This window comes from Cryptomeria japonica, chromosome 3 (genome assembly GCF_030272615.1).
Source record: "Cryptomeria japonica chromosome 3, Sugi_1.0, whole genome shotgun sequence".
NCBI lineage: Eukaryota > Viridiplantae > Streptophyta > Pinopsida > Cupressales > Cupressaceae > Cryptomeria > Cryptomeria japonica.
In genome coordinates, this window is record NC_081407.1 from 758652706 (window position 1) to 758666136 (window position 13431).

General features: G+C 32.8%; 1 protein-coding gene across 1 annotated transcript; it reads right to left on the reverse strand.

Moving 5' to 3' along the window:
• Positions 1-2615: 2615 nt before the first annotated feature.
• On the reverse strand, positions 2616-4670 carry LOC131052064 (probable pectate lyase 18). The gene is made up of 5 exons (XM_057986643.2): positions 4504-4670; positions 3442-4072; positions 3138-3241; positions 2905-3043; positions 2616-2822 (listed from the first exon to the last, which is right to left on the reverse strand). The coding sequence occupies exons 1-5, from the start codon at positions 4668-4670 to the stop codon at positions 2616-2618; spliced, it is 1248 nt and encodes a 415-aa protein (XP_057842626.2).
• Positions 4671-13431: the final 8761 nt, after the last annotated feature.

Sequence of the window (13431 nt, forward strand, 5' to 3'; positions counted from 1 at the left end):
TTGTAACCTTCATATGCATTCAATCCATAATCAGATCTGAGGATCTTTTCTGGCTGAGTTTTTCCTCCTAGGAGGTTTTCCCAAGGTAATTGTGTCTTATACTTATTTTGCTCTTTCCTTGGTTATGCTTAAATCTAGAAAGCTATAACCTATTCATTTAATCAATTTAGTTAGTAATTAAATTCTGATTTTCTAAGTTTAAATTAATCTGAAAGTGTTAAAATCAACATGGTATTAGAGCCATGTTGTACTAACTATAATCAAATCTAGCATCTTGCAGCCTAGATCTTGCACTTTCTTGCTGTCGTAAAATTGATGACAGGTTCCAAGATCGAGGAAAGATTGAAAAGGTTTTGTGATCAAAGGTTTAGCATGGTCACATCTTGGTCTAGTATGCTTGAAGATCTGACTCTTCAGTGTCATTGAAGCTAAGTATTTTTGAGTCATTGCATTCTTGATTGCAAGAGATTGAAGTATTATCATTTGCCTGACCTATTTCTAGGTCGTATTGATTTTATGATTCTCACCTCTCCTTTAGATGGTGTTATTCCCCCTACTTCGTCTCACTCTTTGTTTGTGGAGGACTTTAGGTTCCCTTCAACTATCCCCTTCTGATGCTATCATTGCTAAAGATTAAGTTTTTCTCCACGAATTTTGTCAGGAATATCTTTAGAGGATGGCTCTCTCCACTAACTATACTCGGTGTTTGAAGTCTCTTCCTCTGGTCCTGCAATGCCTTGTTCCTTCTGTCCCTAGTCAATGGGTGGATAAGGCTTTTTATAGGTTGTAGGTTACTCTCATTGGTAAGTTCTTGAGGCCAAGACCTAACATAGAGACTATACGCACGAATGGATTTCTATTCATTGGTCTATTGTTGTTCATGTGGTAATGGGTCTTTCACATGGTTTACTATTATTTCTATAAATTATTTGGAAGATAGTAAAAGGGTTCTTCTAGGAGGTCCTTGGTTCTCTCACAAGGTGTTCCTAAATTTGAAAATATGGGTTGTTGGGTTTGATCCTTCTATGTTCAATTCACTTCCTATTTGGATCAAGCTCCTAGAATTCCCTTTGGAGTACTGGGATGACTATATTTTTCATGGAAATACTAAATCTTTTGGTTAGCTCATTTTTGTTGATGAGATCACTAAATCTATATCAAGATATTGCTCTGCTAGATTTTGTGTTTGTGTGGAGGAGGGTTTTAGGTTGCCTAACTCCATCAAGTTGTCTTCTAGATTGAGAGTTTGAGATTAATATTTTGTTTTTGATCACTCTCATTTGTGTCGTTTCCACTATATGGGAATTTTCTCTATGAATTTTGTCAATTCTCATAAGATCAATCCCTATAATGCAGTTTAGAAGCTAGTGAATGTTCTTCCTCAACTAGATAGTTTGGTGTAGGTTTCTTCTTCTTCTTCCAAGGATCTTAAATATTTTTATTGCCCCTCTATGGTGCAAGGCCCATTGTTGTATCCTACTATTGGGTTCTCTTTGATAGACATCATTAGGAAAAAGATTGACATTTTTCCCTTTGTCTTGGGTTCATCTTGTGAGGGTAAGAGAAATCTTGTTGTGGATCATGGGAGACATTCTTTACAAAATTATATTCCTTCTTCTCAACCTACTCCTCTCATGAGGTCATGAATTGAGTTTGGATTCAAACGTCTGGGACTTTCCCATCTCCTTAAGGCTGCTTGTAGCCTTGTTACCCTTATGTCCCTGCTTTGCCTTGCTAGTTTGCCTTTTTATTGTTTTTAGCTTTTCCTTTTTTGGGCAGCATGTGTTGGATTTAGACCTTCTCAATTTTGTTGGTTTTCTCACTCCCTATGAGATCCCTTTGTGTTGCTTGGTAGGTTTATATGTAAAGGTTTGAGCCCTCTCCTACTTTATCTAATCAAAACAATCAATGAGTAATAGAGAATATAGTAAAATCAGAGAGAAAAAGTCTACATAATAATAGAAAAGGTGCAGGATTACAAATTAGATATGTGTAGTGTAAAATCAATCTACAATCGCATAATAAACCTAAGATCAATTAAGATTTTGTATACAATTTTTGACATTGACTGTTTCCAAATTATGTATTTTTTGATATGAAAGTGAGCAGAATCTACAATGCACCAATATTATCTTAATCATTAAGTATATTAATAAAATATCCATACCCTTATACATTTAATTTCCTAAAATAACATCAATTTACACAATTTATTTTTGACATTGACTATTGCGTCGTATGCAATTACACCGGATGTGTTCATAGTTTCAAGAAACATTCGCATAAATTAGTTTTTTGAATTACTGGTATGAACATAAATTCAACTATTTCCTATCTATATATTGCAGTTCTTGTGAGATTTACCTAAGAAATGCTTTTAAGTGATAATCGAGATAATATAAACAAACATTGGCTTGACGTTCTACCACTACGCTTCAAATTTGAGAAAAATATTATTCGATATTTTCCTTATATTCATCTTTAGTGAAAGTTGACAAGAGAGTCTCGACAAACAAAACAAAAATAACTAAGAAGCCTCATTTCGTGTGCTTATGCTTGCAAAGTAACAGAATTGAGGGATTCCTAAGAATTTGTCTATAATGCACGCATTTGGTCTAACAACTGGAACCTTTTCTGCAGGTGAGAACACCCGAACTTGCAGTGATAGAGCCCACAATAGAGGAAGGACTTGCCACCATACTTGAAGCTTTGGCATAGCTTGAGGATGCTTTAGCCCCTGATGCTGTGAAGAATGCTCCATTTAACATAAGATCTCCCACTGATCTCCAGTTGCCTTTTGTTGAATCTTGGTGCTTTGTAACCTGCACATTACCCATACTATAACTATACTACAACCATTAAATACCAAAAATATAAGAGACATGAGTTGTACAGGTCTTTTACCTCCTTGTGGAATCGATTATCAGGAGCAAGGAATCTATTGCCTTGGCTATTAATGGTGGGGTTTGCACTTCCCCCGATTGCATACATTTCCCAGTGGGTGTAATCATTGTTCACCACATGAAAGTATCCATGTCGACATCTGCATCATAACGTTAATATCTTAAAGACTTGAACAAATAAACTTCAGCAAGGTGTATATTCGTGGTCTTTGTGCAAGGAATATCTATTCACACCTGGGCATACGTTGAACAAGCCCTTCTCCAAAGTGGTTGAAAGTAACTGTTACTTGCATTTTGACGTCCTCGGTGTAGGCATCGCTGTGTCCCAGGAGCATCACCTGCAAAAAGCCAATAATTATTGGATTTGCGAAATAGCGTTCAATCGACAATTTAGTAAATACTCACATTTTTTTGGTTCAAGTCTAGTAATAGGCTTTTAGTACCCTACCCTAAAATCCTCGGATAAAAAAAACAATTGTGAAACCTACTTTCAAAGAAAAATATATTTATGGTAGACCAAACAAGCAGTTTTGAGCACCTTGTCATGGTGAGTGAAAAAGTTGTTTGAAATGGTTATAGCAGTGGAACCCCTGATGGCGTCGATCAATCCATCTGCGCAACTTGACAATGAACAGTGGTCAACCCAAATTGCGCTTGATCCAAAGATGGAAATCCCATCTCCATCACTCTTGGTTCTAAACCCATAATGGGTCGGGGAGCTCCTAACATTTGTATTTCCCGCAGGTTTACAGTCATGGATATGAACTCCATGAATGATAATATTGGTCACATACTGAATTGTAATGCAAGCTCCATTTGCTATATGAACATTGGCACCTCTACCATCAATAGTCTTATAACTGTTCATGATAAGCTCCTCCTTGAGCTGAATAACCATATCTCTTTGGAAAATAATCCAGAGAGGTTCGGTTTGAATAACAGCGTGCCGCAGAGTGCCAGGTCGAGGATTGACCGGGTCATCGTTTTTTGGATCTGTAACTATATAAAATCTGCCATTCTTACCTCCAATGGCGTTTTTGCCAAATCCGATGGCACAATCAGCCAGTCTCTTTCGGTTGTTAACCCAGTTAGGATCACAACGCCAACAGTCATCGATGGGGTTCCCCGTTTCGCACGAGCTCAGCTTTCTTTTCGAATTATTTAAACTCCTGCACAATAGTTCTTGAAGTAAATAATCTCAACTGTCTGTAATATATGCTAGCTATAAAAAAATGCTAGAACTTTGAAATTCTCTTAATTGAACTGACTTAAATATCTTTTCTGTAGTGAATTTTCTTTCATTGAATCTGTCTCAATGACGACAATTGTTAATTATCCAATGGCATGATGATATGGGTGATAGAAATTTGTTCTATAACTGCTGCATACCAGCTACAGTTACAAGAATAATATTATAGAAATTACAGTGAAGAAAACGTCGAGGAAAAGCATAAGAATAAATAGAACATGTATAATAAACCTTGTCATTAAGGATTTCATACTAATGTACTAAATTCAATAAGATATTGGATTTCATTTCTATACTACCATAAATAAATTCTCTAAAATGTCTAAATCATCTGAAAGGCGAGATGGTTACCTTTCTACCATTTGAACTACAAGCTCCGGCTTCTCAACATGATATTTATCACTATTCTCAGCCTTAGTCATATTGAAGGGGGTTCTTATTGATTCCACCATTACTAACTTGATGAAAAAGACAGCAAGAAGAAGAAACAATGGCTGTAAGGCTTGTCTGCTCGCCATTTTGGATAGGAGAAAACCTGCAATGGTTGTATTACATGCTATGGCTTTGGGCTCTCTTATATACAAAATCATCATGTGCAAAATCTGTAGCGAAGGGGGAATCTTGACCCCGACGTTTGAAAAATTGTTGTATGCACGTTATCTCAGTGCGATTATTTACTACCATCTATAGCGCTTGACCTTACCTATACTCATAAACAATAGTGAGTAATGATGTGATAGAGCATTCCTCCAACGTTTCTTAGAATGTTTTCTGAATTGAGAGTTTTCTCCAAATCTATTTGAAAAACATAGATATAGAAACTTTCATGGATGTGGTGGACGCGGCATTTTATCCGTCTCTGCTTTCCATGGTGACTCCATTGAGTTATTCAGAAGTAACACTTCTTTGGGTTTCACATTAAAACATGAGAAACATTGGCAAAGGTGATTTGTCTTTGGTTATAAATGTCTTTCCCTTTCCGTAATTTGCACGGGGATGGGCGACAAAGTTTGGTATAAAATTATCGCATGTTTTTCCCAAATGACTTTCCTTTTCCGTAATTTGCACTCACATGGTTCCCGCGTTCTTCATTTTTTTTATCGTGAAAAAAATTAGAATTCCAAAGGAATCTAACATATCGAAATTTAATAGATTATAAATGTATATTTTTAGGATAAACTTCTTTATGTTAACGCAATAAAACATATATCATCATGCGACTAATGGTGGGATGATCTTATACAAACATTATATATATATATATATATATATTTTATGGTGAAAGGAGTTTCTAATTTATGAATATTGTGTATTAGATAATCTAAATAGGAAGTTAAGTTACGCGGTGTCTAAGGAAATAGTAAGGGCTATGGTATATAAAATAAATACAAGTACAAAATTATTAAAATGAAAGTTTATATGTAATGAAGAGTCATTAAAAATGATTGGATGATTACGTTTGAGAAAGATAGGTCGAAGTGAAAATAATTGGAGTTTTATTTGCGCCGTGTGACGTCACGAGGACAATTAGGTATAATAGAGATATTTATATAGTAATTTAAGGTTATAAGTTTATAAAGATTGATTATTTCTAATTCTACATCATATCAATTTAATAATATGAACTTTTAAATAATATGTTGAATCATTCTATGTTTTTAGTTTGGATGGCTAGCTCAACCTGAAATATATCTTTAATCAAACTAAATATTCAACTTTTAAAAATAATAAAGACATATGATACTATTGGAACATTTTTGTGCATTAATTAAACTATTGGAACATTTTTGTGCATTAATTAAACTTTTAATTCTATTGAATTGTATGACACACACAACCTAATAGTGAGAAGGCTTTTGTAAGAAGTATGAATGGTGAACTAATTGTTATTTATATTGATCTAATAAGATCATTCATTTCTAGAACTTCTAATTGTGTAGATCTTACTTATAAAAAGGAGTTGTGAATAATAGAAGGCTTTCTAATACTTATGTTTTTTTACTATTAGATGGAGTAATTAATTATATGAGATTTTTTTTTTTTATCAAATAAAAATCATTTAAAAAGCATCAACAAAAGTCCAAATAGTTCTATGTGATTGGATTTGTAAACCATTTTTAGAAGTAGACGTCTCACTTTCCATGCCAAATAAAATAATATTAAAGTTGAACATGAGTCCTTATATCATAAATTCTATCAAAATTTTCTACCACCTCTTATTGTTAGAGCATTTTTACACTAGACGACTTGTTATTAAATTATAAATACAAAAATAATAAATTATAAAAATGCCTCTTATATGTACTCACATTGAAAATATATTAAATATTTGGTAAATTTATTTATCTTACATGAAACAAACCCAACTAAAAGTGAAATTCCTTTGAATATATCAATGTGCATTCACATGAGTTAGTAATGTGTCAATTTTGATATTTTTAATGTTTTGAGACAATAATAATTTCAAACTATAAGGACCTTCATATTATTAAAATAATGATATAGCATAAAATACACATTATTCTAAAACATTTAAAATAACATGTTCAAATATATTAGAATGGAAACATGATGTCTAATTACAAAAGCCATTGACAAGCGATGTCATAAGGAAACAATTTTCTTTACATAACATCAAAAGGTCAATTACAAAGAGTACAAAAAATAAAGGTAACCCTAAGAGGAACTCTGGACACACTATCTCCAACAAGCACACATTGGGTGAGAGAATCATCGAAGAACATATCTACCCAACCACAAATCTTTACACTCCCCTCAAACTCTTCTTGGCATGAAGAATACCTGGCCCAACACATAGATGTCGAGAAATCTTAAACAAGTAGGAGTGATGGAATCTATGTAGCATGATATACTCTCTCTCTCTCTCTCTCTCTCTCTCTCTCTCTCTCTCTCTCTCTCTCTCTCTCTCTCTCTCTCTCTCTCTCTCTCTCTCTCTCTCTCTCTCTCTCTCTCTCTCTCTCTCTCTCTCTCTCTCTCTCTCTCTGTTTGTGTGTGTGTGTGTGCGCGCACACACACACGCTAATATAACAATATTATGATATGGCAAAGAGTATGAGTTTTGAATGATCAAAAGTAGTAGCATGGTCTAATATTAAAATTTGATAAAACATGTTTTTCCCAATGCATCTTTTTAAGTCATTTGTTGATAGATATATAGAGGGTGATACCCAATCCTTCTATGGTTCTCCATGTTTAGCACCATCCATTTACACAAACAAGAATTGAATTCACAAGTATACAAAGTAGTCATAGGAAAATAGAGGCATCTACCAAGTATTATCTTCTTGATAATTAAATTCAGCATAAAATTTTATTTCAAACACATTAGTACATAAGAATACCGATAAAAAGATTTCTCTAAACATGATCTTGAGAGTATAAAACTCATACAGACACATGTATAAGAGTACAAAAGAAAAGGTAACTATTAAAATATCTAATTAACCTGATATCATGCAAGACATATTAAATGCTAATTCATTATTAAATCTTCTAAATGATATACATAACAACTAATTCATGAGTTATTATATGATGCATAAATTCACTAACATTATATCATTAACATGTTATAAATTGATAAGAAATGATTATCATAAATAACTTAGTTCCATTCATTAAATCTAATTGATTCAAATATTTTGATAATAGAAGATATTTTCTATCTTAGAATAAAATTTCTACCTTAGATTTGATTATAATATTAAATATCATATTCATCTAATCACTCCTTTGATTAAAAAGTGTTATCATGATCAAACAATCACAATGTAAGATCAAATCCATTTAATATTTATATATATAGTCATAAACTTTAGAGATGGTTAACCATTTAATGGTAAGGAACTATCATCTAGTCAAGAAACTATACGAACATGTCAACATGAGATTAATATGAAATTCCACCCTTATCCTTTACATTTAAAAAAACAAACTATCATATTATCATTAGAGTTTTCACTAAGTTAGAGTTCAATATTCAACAATCACAAAATAAAAACAAAATTTATTATTTCTATATGGTAAGGGATAAGGGCTTACATCTTACCCTTGACCCAAGAGACCATTTCTCTCATTACTATCCTTACTATGCTATTTTATATATTATTCTTGTGATTTTAAAAAGTCTTTCTATTTTTAATCCAAACAAAGTATTGTAGAGGCATTCAAATAATAACTTATTCATCTTAAGATATACAGAAAGAATATATTCAAGTTTAATATTGTTGACTAATGAATTTATTTCTATACGTTTAATGTTATAACTTAATAAAGTTTAAGCTTTAATAACATCTCTACACCTCTTACTTAAATTCTCTTAATAACTACTTGCATTCTTATATTGATGTATGCTACTCTATGCATTTATTAATATATAAATAAACATCTATTTTATTGATCTACTACTAATCTAATTATAAATAAATGGTAATAATCAATGGATGGATTTAGTCAAGCTAAGGATTATTGGCTATACTCTTGGGTTGACCTAAACAAATGCACGAGTAATAATATGCTAATGATTATAATTAAAGTGTGAGTTAATGTATTCATTTACAATTCATTAATAGCTAAATTTTAATACAAAAATATCATTCTAAATTACTTACAAATAATTATTACAAAGGAAAAGTATTTATGAAATTCAAAACTTATAAATCCAAAATTTTAAACTATCCAAAATAACCAATAAACTTTTACATTGTTAGACAATATAGGATAACTTGTTACTGCTACACAGACTTGATTTTTATCTTAAACAAAGATACATTATGAATAAAGGAAGATTGCACAAAGTGACATAAATAGAAGGTCGTATCCAAGGAAATCTAGATAGTTCTTTTGAATGAAAATAAAAGAAATAGTGGTTATTGTTCTTAATAGAATGCATATATTATGTGTGTTAATCACACATAGACACTAAGAGAATGGTAATCAGTAGACGCCAAATCCAAATTAATTACCCTTGATAACTTCTCCAAACATCATAGAAACTGATAAGATAAGACAAGATAAGAGGACATCAACACAAAATAATACTAGATTTATGTAGAAACTTAAGGCAAAAACCATGGCGAGAAAAGTTGCTTGGATTTGATATCTAAATATAGCCTCATAAACTAAATAATAAACTTACAATATTTTGTATGCATCAACCCATAGGAGACACCAATCCCCAAGTCTAAGAAGTGAACACCAACTATGATCATGAGGCGCCAACCTTAAATACAATAATAGTACATGAAAGATATGATATGCAGATCTTCAAGGATGAACCTTTAGCATCACCTTGATCTAATCAAATTTGGACAACCCTCTCAAAGTGCATGAGACCTTCAATTGATTTTGCCCACTTAACCTAAAATTTAGTAGACAACTTACATAACTTTTTCCATGGTTATTAGTTCTACTAGCAAGAATTACTCTTGAAATGAATCCAATTACACTTATGCATCCCTACGTTATATATAATCACAACTCATCTTATAACTTATTTACAACATTCACACGTTTGCCACATGCATACTGTAGACCAAACATGTAAAAGGCTTAAACCAAGATCCAACATGCTACTCCAAGAGTTGGATGATGCTATTCTTTCCGAAAAAAAATTAGTTGGTCCTAGTACACTTTCACATGCTTCCTATAGTTGGTTCATAGTGCAATAATTTGACCCATTCATCAAAAAAGTCATAATATATTGTGAAGTGATCTCTATGAGCATAATGTTGACCCTAACTTTTCATGTTATTGAAGTCCACCTTTGCAACTTGAATAGATTTGTCTTTGCGTGTAGCCTTATTTATCTTCCAAACTACAAGCCTCAAAATATAACTATGGTAAAATGTGGTATAAAATATTGTGCTAGTGGATATAGTTTTTGAGGAATGGACTTCATATACATATCACAAATACTTCCAAATCCTTCAACAATAAAAAATTGATTAAGGTGATTCTAGTGACATACTATATTGAATGATGTATTTAACATAACTTGACTCTATTTATCTAGATCAATAATTATTTCATATGACATAATATTAATTAAAATTATTCTAATTTTTTAAAACTGGATATTAAGGGTAACATAATGATAATTTATATACATCCTTAACTACCTCCTTTGACATTAATGAAAATATAAATTTCAACAATCTCCCCCTTTGTCATTGGTTCCAAACATGAAAAATGCTACTAATAAAATACTCCTTGTAATGGAAATTAGGGGCTCCCCTTGTGTAGAAAATTTGCTTCCATTGTAATTGGACTTTAATTCTGCTCAAGTTTGGCTTTGTGCTCTTGTAATTGGACTCTCTCTCTCTCTCTCTCTCTCTCTCTCTCTCTCTCTCTCTCTCTCTCTCTCTCTCTCTCTCTCTCTCTCTCTCTCTCTCTCTCTCCTCTCTCTCTCTCTCTCTCTCTTTTCTCTCTCTCTCTCTCTCTCAATCCTTTCTTCCCCAAATGGTGTAGAATTAATATACTAATACCTTTTGTAATTTTTTTTCACAATACCACCAAGATTACTTGCAGTGAGGAGTCAACACTCCTCCTCAACATATACTAACTTCCTCTTCATTTAAGAGGAGGGAGATACCACTCCCAAATTCTAGCCAAGATATTAAATTGTCTCCTTATGAAAAGGTTTTGTAATGATCTCTCCTTTGTTTCAACATATTCTATCTTCACTTATTTCCTTGCAACCTTCTCTCTTAGATAGTGATACTTACTTGAGATATGGTTTTTTCTGTGAATGTGTTACCCAATCATTTGAAATATTTATAGTACTTGTATTGTAACAAAGGATTGGCATGGGTTCTTCAAATTCAGTCTCCATCTACTACAATTTCTTTTTTATCTATAAAACCTAAATGCAACAAGAAACTATTACAATATATTTTGCTTCTACCATAGACTAAGATACGAAATCCTTATTTTAGCTCAACCATGATATAAGGCTATCACCAATAAAGAAAGCTATGCCACTTGTACTATTCTTTCTATGAAAGACCATTTCGGAGAAGAGAAGACATTACCTCATCAAGCACAAAATTTAAAGTAGTGCTTCAAATGTTCATCAATAGATTGCTCCATATGTGTAGAAAAGAATGTCATAAGACCATTCCTATAACTTCTTCCTCCATCTTTCGTTTACAATAGTGTTAAATGAAATAAAGTGCTCAACAACTGAATCCGTATCAACCACCCTCAAAGAATACTACTTACATAGAAGATGCTTGTTCACCAATGATATGGTGTGGTACAACTTTCCTAACTTTATAAAAAGGGGTCCCAGAGGATTCATGTACAACATTTATGAGCATTAAATTTCCTAGACATAGCCAAATAAGACTACTATATTTCCTATCTAAGACAACCCACTCTTCATCCTTCATGCCTGTTGTTTTACTTCTAGTGAAATCTTTCCATAGATCTCAAACCGACTAACCTTGATAGCACAGAGGTTCCATTCCCATACCCAGTCCATAAATAACAGAATAGCCTGTTACATTTTCAAAGCCAATTCAACGAGAACCTCTTGCCACCTCTAGATCTCTAAGGTAGCCCAAGAACTACAGGGATATCATGTGTCTCACGTAGAAAAGCAGTCCCATTACTACCACTAGCTTGATATTCTACCAAGCATCACCAACTCCTCTACAACCTGCATAAAATATAACACGCCAACTAAACTAAATCCAACTCTAGTTTATATTCTTTAAATTTGGTAAATACAAAGAAGCTCAATACCGACCTCACAACATGCTTTGCAACAATTCAACCGGTCGTAGTCAGGATGGGTATGAGACACTGACCATCTACGTCAAACTTTATTTAAGGCCGACTCTCGACGTTATGTGTGCACACTTGAAGAGTATCTCCATGCTTTTTCACAAATAACAAATTTCTCATGTGTAGAAAAAAAGTCACATGGCTTTTACAACAATCTATTCTGCATGGTTGTTTTTGCTATGTTGTTCAATGATAAAAGATCAGAACAAACTCCATATAGCACATGTAGCTTTTGACTTCATCGTGGGACGTGGGATCCACATTTCCTTATAGTTGGTGGTCTCCTCCATCCCTCATCAACTAAAATTATTTTCGTATCACAAATCTAAATGTAATTTTTAAATAAAAAGAAAGAAAAGTTTTTGCAGCCACATGAATTTGCATGGGGCCATTACATCATTTGTAAACTAGAAGGCTAGTACAACCTCGTTTCCAAAAGCAGATAAAATATTGATGAAAGTATGCTTAGAAGAATTAAAGGAATAAAAATAATAGTCAAATGCACTTCGTGCGCGATGATAATGTAGACCATGAAATCTCATGAGTAAATTCATGCACATCCTCCTATTTGTGTATAGTTATTAGTTGGGGATGGAAGGCAAGCAAGAACAATGAAATAATCACGATGCTCAAGTAGTCAAATTTTGATTGTTGGTACTCCCTTATTTGGTAAAAGTTCAAATTAAGGACCTTTAGGAAGGCCATTCAAGTTAATATGCCCCTCTTTTCCAAGAAACTTGCATAATTTAGCTGATTTTACCTTTGATATAGAACTATAAGGTGAGAGCTTGTCCAATTCTAAGTGGATGGTACAAGTCTAACATGAATATGATAGTAGAAACATACCACACACTAATAGTGATAATAGAAATACATGTAAAATTTAATTATTAAATAATTAGATATGAACAAAATATGGTTGAGACAATGGTTTTCTAGAATTCTCCCACTTATTTCAAATACCTTGCAAAAGCATAAAGGGAATATTAGCATATAAGTATTAAGGACTATGAGACCATTATATTTATTACACCATCTAATGTTATTTGTGCTTACATGCTTCATCAAATCATCTAAAACAATGACCAAAGAGTCAACATTTTCAATCATCATCCACTATCCTCAACCATATGATGAGAAAAATGGTATTGTGCATCTATATGCTTCATTTATACACAAAAAATTGGGTTTTGGCCAAGCTAATGACACCTTGACTCTCACATTGAATTTAAACTACTGCTTGAATAAGGCCAACAATTCAACAAAAACTCTAAAACCAACTCGCCTCCTTATAGGAATTACTAATTGTCATATACTATACCTCTACAATGGATAAATGACTACAACCCATCACTTGCTCATTCAAGTAATAGAAACACTAAATAGGCTAAAGAAATAGCCACTAGTAGATATTTTATGATCTACATCTCCTATCCAATCTAAGTCAACAATCCCTTGTGAGTAATCACC